General features: G+C 42.5%; 1 protein-coding gene across 1 annotated transcript in view; it reads right to left on the minus strand.

Annotated features, from left to right (window-relative positions):
* LOC146578510 (hemicentin-2-like) overlaps positions 1-14,495 on the minus strand; it is an 871,231-nt gene that overhangs the window by 160,772 nt on the left and 695,964 nt on the right. Inside the window, exon 19 of the mRNA XM_085268642.1 lies at positions 4,197-4,532. Coding sequence (XP_085124768.1) covers positions 4,197-4,532 — 336 coding nt within the window. The remainder of the gene's footprint in view (positions 1-4,196; positions 4,533-14,495) is intronic.

Raw genomic sequence — 14,495 nt, forward strand, 5'->3', positions numbered from 1 at the left:
ACTTTTAAAAAATAATTGAAAAAAAAGCACAATGCTGCTAAAAAAAAATAGTACTTGCAAAATTCTGCCTAAATATGCATTTTACCTGGTTAATGTGTGTGGTGGGGCGTGGTCTGCAGTGCCGCTGTATGGGAGTCGGACGCACCTGAGCGGCACCCGCAATCACGCCTCGCCGCCTTAAAGTCTGTGCTCTCTCTGCTGTTGTGTTGGTATGTGTCGGGCTATAGGCTGCAAAGCTACAGCCGGCTGTATGCGTACAGCAACCGTGTGTGAAAAGTGGTCAATAAAGAGATGCTGAAAAGAATGTTCATGCAAACATCGTCGGGTCTGTCGTGATATGTTTACAATAAGACTTATGGTCCCGAACCTCTGCGCACAGCATCTGCAAATCTGGGCTTTCATCTTTACGCAGGACTGGCTGTCATCTGTGAGGCGTGAGCAGTGTTTGTTTTTAACATATTTCATGGTGGAGAATAGCTGCTTACATAATGTGGATCCGAAGGCACCTGGGGTCGAAAGTCTCGATAAATGCATGGCATTTCGGCGGGTATACCAGCTTCCGCGAGTGTGACGCTTATTTTGAGCGATGAAAAAATAATAAGATATAATTTTATTTTTATATTTCAAAATTACAATAATCTTCCAATTTAGAACTACAAGTTAAAAAAAGAACTAAACACAAATAAAATACACTTCAGCTAAATACTTCTAATTTATTTTCCCAAACCACCCGGAGCCGCAAAATAAATATTAAAGAGTCGCATGTGGCTCCGGAGCCGCGGGTTGCCGACCCCTGGTCTAGTTACTTGTAATTAGTAATTAGTAATTAATTACTGATTACTTCTCCAAAAAGTAATCACGTAACTTTACTGACGACTTATTTTCAAAAATAATTAGTAACTTAGCTACTTTTAAAAAACATGATACACAATCTGAATAGATAATAAAGCAATAGACCTTTAGTCCAATTCTATTTTTATGCATAATCCATTATATAAAATGTAATTACATTTTTTTTAAAGTCTCTTTTTAAACTTTGTTTCATTAGTTTTAATCTTTTAACTTTATGCATCAAGCACAAATTAAATTGGCTGAAAGGGAAGCGCTGTGAGTTCTGTGCCCCTAGAGACAACAAAACAAGCCTAAGATGCTGCAAATATGCTTGCAAGGCCCACCTCACCTGAGTATCACATACCAGTCATGTGCATGAATACACATGCACACACAAACATACACATGCCCACACACAGACAAACACACACAAGCACACTCACACATACACACAAGGCTTCATGTTGAGTTTGTCTTAAGTTTTCAATTTATTTTTTACATTATATGTTCATTTTGTAATTCATTTTCAGTGCCTGTTTGTATTTTCACTGCAGTTATTTAATGTCTATTTATTCGTGTTAAACACTGCTTTGAGACACAGCTAAAGAAAGTTGAATAAAAATGGTAAGAAATGTTCTTTGTGATAACTTAAGAGCAGTTAACAAGGACCAGTCAAGTTCGACCGGGAACACTAAAGTAAGGGGGTGGGGGATGCAGAAGACCAGAGGGTTTTAAACATCTTCCAGGCTCTGACCTCAGAGGAGGGACAAGGAAGAAAATCTTCTTCTGGTCAGCGATTTCCAGTTTTATTTCAAGTCTCACTAATTCAGTCAAGTTTTCATCAAAGATTGTTTGGTAGGTAGGAGATGGAGCCTAAATGCAAGATTCAGTAGAAAAAACATAAACCCAAAAGAGCAGCTTTAAAGCTGAAATCTCAAAGTACAAAACTACTGCAGATCAAAGAATCTTAAACAACAGGAAACTCTTCCAGGAAACCAGATAAGCAGAAGGCAATGCAGCTCAAACAGAAAATCAAACATCTCAAAATGAAATTTAAGTCATGAACCCAAAAAACACACATAAACCTAAAGAACTCTTGAATGGAAGCGGACAACTAAGAGCATAAAATACCATGACAGGAACTCACATCAGGAATAAGAAAATAAAGACATATAAACACTAAGAAATAACTGAAAGCAAAATGTCAAGAAAGAATTAACAAACAAAAAAAGAAACATGATCCAAGCTACAAAAACTGGAGTTTCCTGGAACACTTAATGTATCAGATCTGAGGAATTTTCTCTGGGGACATCTCAGGCCCTCCAAGGTTTGGAGGCCTATCTCCACCCACCACCACTTCCCCTGCCAGTGGCGGACTCCCTCAGACATCGGTGCGTTGGTGGTTCTTTGTGTTCGGGGATGGGCGTCCAGGTACACACCGGCTCACTCCTTGGCGGCCGCTTATCGGGGCCTGGAGCCTGGGGCTCGCTCGGGCCACTTCGGAGGTGGGGTGCCCCCGGCCTCTCGGCCTGGGGGTCGGTCACTCAGGCACAGCTGGCTGCCGGCAGAGCTCACGGGCGCGTCACTGCAACCCCCCCTGGCTTCTGCTCCGCGGCTGCTGAGTGAGCCCTCATCTGGGACTCTCCTCAGCTCTTTCCTGGACAGTGGCGCGGCTGCCCCTCTGTTAGTCTTCCTTGGTCTCTTGTGTTCTGGGGGCCTCTGGATGTCTGGAGTCTTGATCTCCTCCATACCTGCTTCATGCCCTGGAGGACGGGGCTGTGGCCCCCCCACACCCTCTAGCAGATCATTACATGAAGGAACCTTTTAAAAAAACAAGTGTGTCCATGCTCACAGGTGTACACACGGGTGCTCACACACACAAACTACACCCTTTTTGGCTCCTACCTCAAAGCACACTGTGTTCTGTTGATCTTACGTGCTGCACAATAATGTTTAATATTTAGTATTTACTGTCATATTCCCATATATCATTGTGATGTTGTTTATTATGTTGCTCTCATTTTCTTCTGCTTGTTTCTTTTTTCTTTCTCAACAGGTGATCCAGGTGATCGATAGATGCATTTTTTTTCTTTTTTTTTCTGCCCATTCTGTTGGTTTTTGTTTTTTGCCCTCCTCCCTCTTCCCTCGTCCCTCTTCTCAGCTGTTTCTCTTTCTTTCTCCCCTTCTTTCCTCCAGTCAAGTCTGTCGCGTATTCAGCAAATGAAAATAAAATAAACAATAAAAGGTGAATCAAATGGACCATTACGGCAAGGCTGGGATGGTCAATTTGGTAAAGTAAATCCGTTGGGCATCTTTCTTTGCCTTTAGACAATAATTCTGATGGCAAAAGAGCCAAACGGGACAGGCAAAAAAAAAAAAAAAAAAAAAAAAGATCTGAGGAATTTTTTGTTTATATGATGTTTGTCTTTCCGGATGTGTGGAACCTTAATTAAGTAATTTTCTTCTTCCTGTTGTCGTGGTAACTGATAAACTGTTGGGATGGTTTGGAAGTACTCAGGGGAGTTTTTGCTTTGCAGACATTTTGACCGCATGTGATGCCTGTTTTTATGAAAAATTACACAGTACTGTGCAAAAGTCTTGAGCCACCCCTAACTTCTTTGTCTCCTTGGAATCAAATCACAACACTTTTTTCTTTTCAAATTAAAATCTTAAGAAACAGCAGAAGCTTTCTGAAGCTTCTCTTTGGATACTGGCTGCTTTTTCACTCAGTTTCAGTCCTTGTAGCTGACAGAGGAATTTGTTTCAAATATAAAAATACTCCAAACTCAAAAGATCAAGCATCTTTAGACACTTTAATGCTAGTAGCCTGTCACTAAAACACAGTTCTTCTTTTTTTGGTTGAATCTATGAAAAATGTCAAAGATAACAAAATTTAATAGTCACAATTGTGTTGTTCAATGATTTGTGCACAACAACAACAATGGGACCTCTCTCATCCATCAGTCACCATGTGGACATTTTTCTGACACACTTTGAAGCTGATGGACGTTTTGTGTCTGCACTAAGTACGTTTTCACCAGCTATGACACCGGCAGGATTCACTTTCACAGACTCACAACCACCAGCTCCACCCCTCCCCTCCCCCTCCAGCTGTAGGCTTTAACATTGAGTTTCCCCACACATGTTTACAGACGAGTTAGAGAGCAAGAGAAGAAGAGACGGATTCATAAATGTCTTTGTTTCTGCTCTAACCAAACAACGCTGCTCTACAACTCTAGACTACAGCTGGAGAAACATCTGTCTACCTCTGACATCCACCAGCTCATCCATACAACAAACAAACATCAACAACCAGGAAGCAGCTTCACCTCTGATCACACACACACTCAACTCTACTCACTCACCTGGAGGATCAACAATCAGGTGGAGGATGATGCTTTTCTTCCATGAGCGTGTTTCTTCAATGAAAACACGGCACTCGTATGTTCCACTATCAGCAGTGTTCACATCCTTCAGAATCAAAGACACGTCTCCATCCTTCATCTGTCTGTCTTGCAGATCCACCCGCTTCTTAAAAGATGGATGCTGGTTGTCTGGATAGAAGCGACTATCCTGGTACAAAAGCACATATTCATCTTCCAGGTCAGCTCTGCTCCACTTTACGACTAAGATCTTGTAGTTTGGAGTTTGACATGTCAGAGTGACGTTCTGTCCAGACTCAGCTGTGATGATTTTCTGCTCTGAAAGAGGAAACAACACAGAGCAGAGAGGTTAAAGGTCAAAGTACAATTATGTTCAGAATGATTGACTTTAAATATTTTGTTTATTTCCTTTGACATTTGAGTTTTTAGTCATGTTGGATTTAATGAACCTCTGAACATCCAGCAGGTCACCAGTGACCCACTGAGGGGGAATTTTAGCCTCATGCTAAACATGCAAAGTGTCAGAAACTACAAGATGTTAGCTTCCACAGAACAACAACATGTGCTGATAATAAGTGAACATAATGTGTGAGAGAAAGCAGCCTCTCATTATAAGATACTGTGAGTCTCTTAGTGGCAGATTTAGATACATTTTCTTCAAGAACACATGTGACTCAAATGTAGTAAGTATACACATGTTTTGTATAAATATGTCGCAATCAGCGGGGCTGACTGTGTGTAGAGTAAAGGTGGACCCAAATGCAGACGAAACAAAACATGAAACGTGACTTGAATAACCAAACACAAGCCATTTATTGTGGCTGGCAAATTAACTGCAAACAAAAGGCAAAACTAACAATACACTAAACTGCTTGAGCTAAATTAAATAAAAACCTACAACACGAACAGGGACCAGACATAAGAAAACTTGACATGAACTCTTGGCCTAGAAACAAAGCAGATGATCTGACAATGACACACTGAAAACAAAGGACTTAAATACACAGGAGGTGATTAGGGGAAGTGGGAACACATGGGGGAACAGCTGACTGACATGAGGCTAATGACAGGACAGGGGAAGTTAAACTAAGGCTACGTCCACACGTACACGGGTATTTTTGAAAACGGAGATTTTCCGTTTTCGTTTTAAAAAATAATCCCGTCCACACATAAAGGCAGAAATGAAGGAAAACGCTGCTATGAACATGCCAAAGCAACAGGTGGCGATATATTCCTAACTGTGCAGAAATGTTGGCCAATCAGAAGTCTAGAAGCCTCGGTGGGAAAGAGTAAACAAAGCTGGGGCATAGAAGCAGAGCTGAGTCGTATGTGTGGAAGGACAGTAACTGTGTGTATTTGTAAGCATTGAAACACTGCAGAGAGTAGAATTAACAGTAACAGTATTGTAGAAATTCATTTCACCAAACTAATAACAACTCCTTGGTGGCAGAGCCCCTGGTGTCGATGAGGTCCGCCCCGAGTTCCTGAAGGCTCTGGACGTTGTAGGGCTGTCTTGGTTGACACGTCTCTGCAATGTTGCGTGGAGATCAGGGGCAGTACCTGTGGACTGGCAGACCGGGGTGGTGGTCCCCATCTTCAAGAAGGGGGACCGGAGGGTGTGTTCCAACTACAGGGGGATCACACTCCTCAGCCTCCCCGGGAAAGTCTATGCCAGGGTGCTGGAGAGGAGGGTTCGTCCGCTAGTCGAACCTCGGATACAGGAGGAACAATGCGGTTTTCGTCCTGGTCGCGGAACACTGGACCAGCTCTTTGTCCTCTCGAGGATACTTGAGGGTGCATGGGAGTTTGCCCAACCAGTCTACATGTGTTTTGTGGACCTGGAGAAGGCATTCGACCGTGTCCCTCGGGGCGTCCTGTGGGAGGTGTTGCGCGAGTATGGGGTGTCTGGCCCATTGCTACGGGCCATTCAATCCCTATACAACCGTTGCAAGAGCTTGGTTCGCATTGCCGGCAATAAGTCGGACTCGTTCCCGGTGGGTGATGGGCTCCGCCAGGGCTGCCCTTTGTCTCCGGTTCTGTTCATAATTTTTATGGACAGGATTTCTAGGCGCAGCCAAGTGGCGGAGGGCTTTCGCTTTGGTGGCCTCAGAATCTCATCTCTGATTTTTGCGGATGATGTGGTTCTGTTGGCTTCATCGGGTGAGGGCCTCCAGCTCGCACTGGAGCGGTTCGCAGCCGAGTGTAACGCAGCGGGAATGAGGATCAGCACCTCCAAATCTGAGGCCATGGTTCTCAGCCGGAAAAGGGTGGAGTGCCCACTCCGGGTCGGGGATGAGTTCCTGCCCCAAGTGGAGGAGTTCAAGTATCTCGGGGTCTTGTTCGCGAGTGATGGGAGAAGGGAGCTGGAGATCGACAGACGGATTGGGGCTGCGGCTGCAGTAATGCGGACGCTGCACCGGTCAGTCGTGGTGAAGAGGGAGCTGAGTGTAAAAGCGAAGCTCTCAATTTACCGGTCGATCTACGTCCCTACCCTCACCTATGGCCACGAGCTGTGGGTAGTGACCGAAAGAACGAGATCGCGGATACAAGCGGCGGAAATGAGCTTCCTCCGAAGGGTGGCTGGCCTCTCCCTTAGAGATAGGGTGAGAAGTTCGGCCATCCGGGAGGGGCTTAGAGTAGAGCAGCTGCTGCTCCACATCGAAAGGAGCCAGCTGAGGTGGTTCGGGCATCTGGCAAGGATGCCCCCTGGGCGCCTCCCGGGCGAGGTGTTCCAGGCATGTCCCACCGGGAGGAGGCCCCGGGGCAGACCCAGGACACGCTGGAGAGATTATATCTCTCGGCTGGCCTGGGAACGCCTTGGTATTCCCCCGGACAAGCTGGAGGAGGTGGCTGGGGAGAGGGAGGTCTGGACCTCTTTGCTTAGGCTGCTACCCCCGCGACCCGACCTCGGATAAGCGGATGAAGATGGATGGATGGATGGAAACTAATAACGTGGCGCACAGTGTGACATCAAAAAATGCGCACACCTTTGACGCTGCGTTTTCTCCGTCTTTCTAGTCCACACATAAATGCAAAAACTGAGTTTTCAAAAATATCCACCCTGGCCGGAGTTTTTAAAAATCTTCGTTTTCAGTGACCAAAAACGCCGTTTACGTGTGGACGAAAGGTGCAAACGCATAGAAAAATCTGCGTTTTCAAAAATACCCGGGTACGTGTGGACGTAGCCTAAATACAATGAACAAAAAACACCCAACTCCTTCAAAATAAAACAGGAAACACGAGACACAGACATGACAATACAAACTTGATAACATAAGACATGCAGCATGAAACACAAAGGGTGAGGGAATACAGGGGCAGAAAACACAAGGAGTCTAATAACCAAGTGAACTTTGCTAATCTAACGAACTTAAACATAAACAACATCCAAATAAACTAAAACTTAAAACGCTGGGTCAACAGAAACAGGAACCTGACAAAATATAGTCTATAATTTATTTTTTTTTCTGCACCCCACATAATTAAACATTCAAGTTGAAACTTGAATGTTGCATCCATGGAACATCCAAGAAATGTGAAACTGCTATCAAATAAGGGGTGCTATGTTAATATGTAACTTGACCTGTTAAGGTGTTTTTTGATGGAAATAGCTTTTGATTTCAGCAAAAATTGATCTATTAATACTGCAAATTAAACAAATGACCATTTTCAATTCTCTACAACCTATAAAATGTTTTGAAACTCTGTGCTTATTAATTTGGAGCAGTGCATACTAAGGTTTTTTATTTTTGAAAAACACTGTTTTTATTGTGTGGTTTGTTCAGTAACATTTAAATTATACTCGAATGGTTGATGACTCAAAAATTATGCTGACTGAATCGACTTTTTAGGAAAATCACAGAAAAATATAATTTGCATAATAATTTGGAACACAGTGTAGATTTTTGCTTTGTATGTCTAACCAGACCTTAACAAAAAAATATTTGTAACTTGTGTAAATAATTGTTTGTTTTTTTTACAAACACGCAAATTCTAGTCTACAGATGCACAAGCATAACATTTTCAGATATTTTGGTTTACAAGGTTAAAAAACTCAGTTCACAACTTTACAAGTACAAAATGTTCATGAGCACAGTTTGAGCCCATCCACACATTACACTTCTTTGTCACAGCTGGATTACAGATGTTAAATCCACACAGACTCTATCTAACCTTGTGTCACTTTCACACACATTATTATTAATATATAACCTTCACTTTCTCACAGTAAATCTCACCTGCAGAGACCACCACAAAGACGCTGAAAAACAGGAAATTGTAGCAGCGTGACGAAGTTCCAACAGACATTTCTGTTTCTGTTTTAAAATCAGAATCTGAGATTCAGAAGAGACTATATGAGATGAACTCTGAGGTTCAGATAAAGCTGAAAGTCCCTGAGTGAGAGAGCAGGTCTGTGACGCCACATTTATGAGTTAGAGAGAGAGATAGAGATGGTGGGCTGGACCGGAGTCCTCCTATGGAAACGCAGAAATGGTTCTGCATTAGGTTAACATTAGGACTGACGTATATTAAATTATATATTAAATTAGATTAAATTAATGAGGAACAATCTGGATTTATGGCAGAAACATATTTAATAACAGTCATTTGGTTGGATATGACTGATTAATACACTGGATAAAAGCTTTATTGTCATTCATTTATTGTTCACCAATTTGGATTTGGAAATTATTTTATATTATTTTTAAGTCATCAGTGCAGAATTATTAGGCAAGTTGTATTTTTGAGGAATAATTTTATTATTGAACAACAACCATGTTCTCAATGAACCCAAAAAACTCATTAATATCAAAGCTGAATGTTTTTGGAAGTAGTTTTTAGTTTGTTTTTAGTTTTAGCTATTTTAGGGGGATATCTGTGTGTGCAGGTGACTATTACTGTGCACAATTATTAGGCAACTTAACAAAAAACAAATATATACCCATTTCAATTATTTTTTTTTACCAGTGACACCAATATAACATCTCCACATTCACAAATATACATATCTGACATTCAAAAACAAAACAAAAACAAATCAGCGACCAATATAGCCACCTTTCTTTGCAAGGACACTCAAAAGCCTGCCATCCATGGATTCTGTCAGTGTTTTGATCTGTTCACCATCAACATTGCGTGCAGCAGCAACCACAACCTCCCAGACACTGTTCAGAGAGGTGTACTGTTTTCCCTCCTTGTAAATCTCACATTTGATGATGGACCACAGGTTCTCAATGGGGTTCAGATCAGGTGAACAAGGAGGCCATGTCATTAGTTTTTCTTCTTTTATACCCTTTCTTGCCAGCCACGCTGTGGAGTACTTGGACGCGTGTGATGGAGCATTGTCCTGCATGAAAATCATGTTTTTCTTGAAGGATGCAGACTTCTTCCTGTGCCACTGCTTGAAGAAGGTGTCTTCCAGAAACTGGCAGTAGGACTGGGAGTTGAGCTTGACTCCATCCTCAACCCGAAAAGGCCCCACAAGCTCATCTCTGATGATACCAGCCCAAACCAGTAATCCACCTCCACCTTTCTGGCGTCTGAGTCGGACTGGAGCTCTCTGCCCTTTACCAATCCAGCCACGGGCCCATCCATCTGGCCCATCAAGACTCACTCTCATTTCATCAGTCCATAAAACCTTAGAAAAACCAGTCTTGAGATATTTCTTGGCCCAGTCTTGACGTTTCAGCTTGCGTGTCTTGTTCAGTGGTGGTCATCTTTCAGCCTTTCTTACCTTGGCCATGTCTCTGAGTATTGCACACCTTGTGCTTTTGGGCACTCCAGTGATGTTGCAGCTCTGCAATATGGCCAAACTGGTGGCAAGTGGCATCTTGGCAGCTGCACGCTTGACTTTACTCGGTTCATGGGCAGTTATTTTGCGCCTTGGTTTTTCCACACGCTTCTTGCGACCCTGTTGACTATTTTGAATGAAACACTTGATTGTTCGATGATCACGCTGCAGAAGCTTTGCAATTTTGAGACTGCTGCATCCCTCTGCAAGATATCTCACTATTTTTGACTTTTCTGAGCCTGTCAAGTCCTTCTTTTGACCCATTTTGCCAAAGGAAAGGACGTTGCCTAATAATTATGCACACCTGATATAGGGTGTTGATGTCATTAGACCACACCCCTTCTCATTACAGAGATGCACATCACCTAATATGCTTAATTGGTAGTAGGCTTTGGAGCCTATACAGCTTGGAGTAAGACAACATGCACGAAGAGGATGATGTGGACAAAATACTCATTTGCCTAATAATTCTGCACTCCCTGTATATATTATATATAAAGCTAAGAAGATAATTGAAGCTGGCACATGGAGATTAGACAAAGCTTTTGTTCAAGCCTTTTTTTTCCCCTGTGTGTCACAAATTATGGCAATGAATATTAATAAAAAAAGAGTAATTACAGGGCATCACTGCTTTAGGTAAATCATTTAAATTGTCACAACTGACACGTGTGTTTGTGTCATCCATCTTAGATGATTGTAATAGCTTTTTTTTGTTTTCCTTTTTAAATGGGCTTAGAAAAAATCTCAGTTTCACACCTCTGAGTTGAAAGCAACCTTCCCCCTCACACTGGTACATTAACCCCACCACTTTTTTCCCCCAGCATCTTCTTTAATGACATCCTACCTTGGTCAAACTGAAGCTCCTCTGCTGCCACCTGTTGGATTTTTACATAGTTTACCTCACACAGGAAACCTTTCTTACACACACAGTTTTTTTTAGAGAGAAGAAAAATAAAATAAAAACTGCTTTTGGAGGAGGAGAACGTATTTGAAGATTTTTGTGATTTTTTTCCAAAAGATCAATAATGTCTGATAACTCATCTCAGCCTCCAATAATACATCATCATAGATATTTGATTCCATTTTTGTGATCATCTGGATTGATTCTTTGGTCATAAGGTGAGCAGGACTCACTAAAGTGATGCTGTGCCTCTTCAATAAATACAGTGTCTGCAGTTCAGCAGAGAGGAAGTGTTTGTTTCTGTTTAGAAGGAGGAGGTACTGGTCCGTGTGTGTGGGCTTCCGGTAAACTTCAATGTTGAGGTTGCTGTTCTCTTCAATGTGCACAGCGCAGTCCAGGAAAGGCAAACAGTTGTCCTTTGTGTCTTCCCTGGTGAACTTGATGTTTTTATCCACAGCGTTAATGTGCGCACTGAAGGATTCCACTTCTTGTGTCTTGATTTTGACCCAGGTGTCGTCCACATATCTGTACCCAGCCACTGGTACAGATATGTGGACCCAGTTTACCGGAAGCCCACAACACACGGACCAGTACCTCCTCTTTGACTCCCATCACCCTCTGGAGCACAAACTTGGAGTAATTAGGACCCTACACCACCGGGCAGAACATGTTCCCTCTAAGCCTGAAGGAAAAAAGAAGGAACACACACATGTAAAGGAAGCACTCAAAATGTGCGGCTATCCTAAATGGGCGTTCTTAAAGTCAGCAAAGAGGCACAGAAAAGAAGACCAGACACCAGCGAGGGAGGATAAGAAGGACAGACGCAACAACATTGTCATCCCCTATGTAGCCGGTGTATCAGAAAAACTCAGGAGGGTTTTCTCCAATTTTCAGACCCAGTAACACGCTCAGACAAAAACTGGTTCACCCGAAAGACAAAACGCCAAAACACAGACTTAACAATGTGGTGTATGCTGTACAGTGCAGCGAGGAATGCCCATACCTCTACATCGGAGAGACCAAACAGCCACTTCACAAGCGCATGGCACAACACAGAAGAGCCACCTCCACAGGACAAGACTCAGCAGTCCATCTGCATCTTAAGGATAAAGGTCACTCTTTCGAGGATGCCAATGTTCACATTTTGCACAGAGAGGACAGATGGTTTGAAAGAGGGGTGAAAGAAGCCATCTATGTCCACTGTGAGCAACCATCTTTGAACAGAGCCGGGGGTTTACGACACCAACTCTCTGCCATCTATAATCCAGTTTTGAGATCCCTTCCCAGACGCCTTAATGCCCACTCACATCCTGGGCCATCTGACCTCAGGAATTCGCATGATAAGGTGGGGCCAGGTTTCACAATGAACTCACCCGAAACTCTGGCTGATTGGGGCCCACACCCAGTTTCACACCTTGGCTCAGGCGATTAGAGGATCATCAGGGGGTCCTTTTGTCCCTCTGTGGGTGGTTACTCCCACTAGGTTTATATCTGGGACTCTCCACCATTTGACCTTAGAACTGAAGAAGCTTCTCGGATGAGAGGTGAAACGTCTTCAAGTAACTTAAAGAAGTCCAGACGCTTTTCTTTGCAAGCTCCTTTGACTACGATGACCTGGATGACTGAGAACCTTCACAGACATAAACCTCAGTTATACTCTGTCTGTATCATTTTATGTTGCATTAGAACAAAAGAGGCAAAGCAAAACTGGTTGCCCAACCCAACCTGTGACCATGAGCTGTGGAACTGTTTTACCCAAAACAGTTCTGCTTCTCCAAATTAGAGAACTGGATGATGACTTTGACCTTTGACCTATGATGACTTTGACCTCAGAGAGGCTTTAAGCTTCATTGAAAGTTTAACAGGACTGAGCTCTGTGCTCATTCAGGAAATGTGATTCATTCAAATATTAAATATTTAGGTATTAATGTCTCTCCTAAGCTTTCAGACTTAACTAAATTAAACCACATCCCACTTCTAAAGAAAGTAGAAGGCGATCTGACTAGATGGAAATCTTTACCCATATCACTCATGGGAAGGGTCGCCACTATAAAAATGATGATCTTGCCAAAAATAAATTACTTATTTTTGATGATCCCTAACAAACCATCACAAGATTGGTTCAGATCTCTGGATTCATATATTTCCAAATTCCTTTGGAAAGATAAACCCCCGCGTATCAGCTTAAAAACGCTACAAAGAACCAAGGATAGAGGAGGATTAGATCTGCCTAATTTTTACCAATACTTCTTAGCCAACAGGCTTCAGTTCATCTCAGAATGGTCAAAACATACCTTCTTAGTTGAGCCCTGGCTAGATGTTGAACAGGCACTATGCAAGGATCTAGAGATTTCAGACCTACCATTTATTAGCTCAAACATCAAAAGACATGAATGCTTTAAACGTATCAACATCAGCTTTTCTCTGACAGCATGGTGGGAGTTTCTAAAAATAACGGAGTCTTCATTAATCCCTTGCAAACGTACACCTATCTGGAATAACCCTGACATATTACAAAACAATAATATGATTAATTTCCCAGAATGGAGTTGTAAAGGAATTAAATACTTAGAACATATATTAGAGGGAACAGAATTTATTCCATTTGACAGACTAGTTGCACAATATGGGATCAACAAGACAAGATTTTTAGAATATCAACAAATTAAATCCATAGTAAAAAAGAAATTTTACCTCAGTCAAGTTGAATTACAAACACCACTAAGTGTGGCACATTTTCTTACTCTTAAATCCCCCAAATTATTATCTAAAATATACAGAACACTTTCTAAATTAGATGAATCAATATCCCTTCCTATTGCAAAGTGGGAAGCAGATTTATCAGTCAGCTTAGACCAAAACTTCTGGTCTCAGATTTGCTTAAAAACCTTTAAATTAATTAAAAATCCCAGTCTGCAATTAATACAATACAAAATACTACATAGAGTGCACTATACAGGTCATCGGATGTTCAAGATGGGCTTTACATCTTCCAACAACTGCTCACACTGTCAAGGCAATACACCAGACAATTACATCCACGCTCTTTGGTTCTGTCCACCAGTGCAGACGTTTTGGCGCGAGATATGTGAAGATTTATCAAAGTATCTGAAATGTAACATTCCAACTTCCCCCTTAGTGTGTTTGTTGGGCAGCTTAGATAATGTCACTTCAGAAAAGAATATAGCCCATATGATTTTCACTGCCCTATGCATAGCCAAGAAAACAGTCCTCATGAACTGGAAAAATAAAAATAATCTTAATTCTAACCAATATAGAAATTATCTATTAGATTACATTAGTCTTGATACAGCCTCTGCCACCACATCAGATCAATTGCTCTGGGCTCCTTTTATCAGCTCCATCACCTAGTGGGGGTGGGGGGGTCATAGTTTGGTCCCGCCTTCACTGTTGTGATTGGTGTGGGGGTAGGGACAGGCTTAGGGTGTCGGGGGGTTCCCCGGAGGCATCTTCCTTGGGGGGCTCAACCCGGGGTAGCGGTCATGTCCGGTTGGGGGCTCTGTTGGCTCTCAGGTGACTGTTTCCTCGCGGCTGCGTGCAGCGGGGCTAGGGGAGGGTCTGTGCTGAC

Source organism: Mchenga conophoros, linkage group LG3 (assembly GCF_057382185.1).
Source record: "Mchenga conophoros isolate Kocher_MC1m ecotype Shallow Benthic linkage group LG3, M_conophoros_male_GT1.1, whole genome shotgun sequence".
In the NCBI taxonomy this organism is placed as follows: Eukaryota; Metazoa; Chordata; class Actinopteri; order Cichliformes; family Cichlidae; genus Mchenga; species Mchenga conophoros.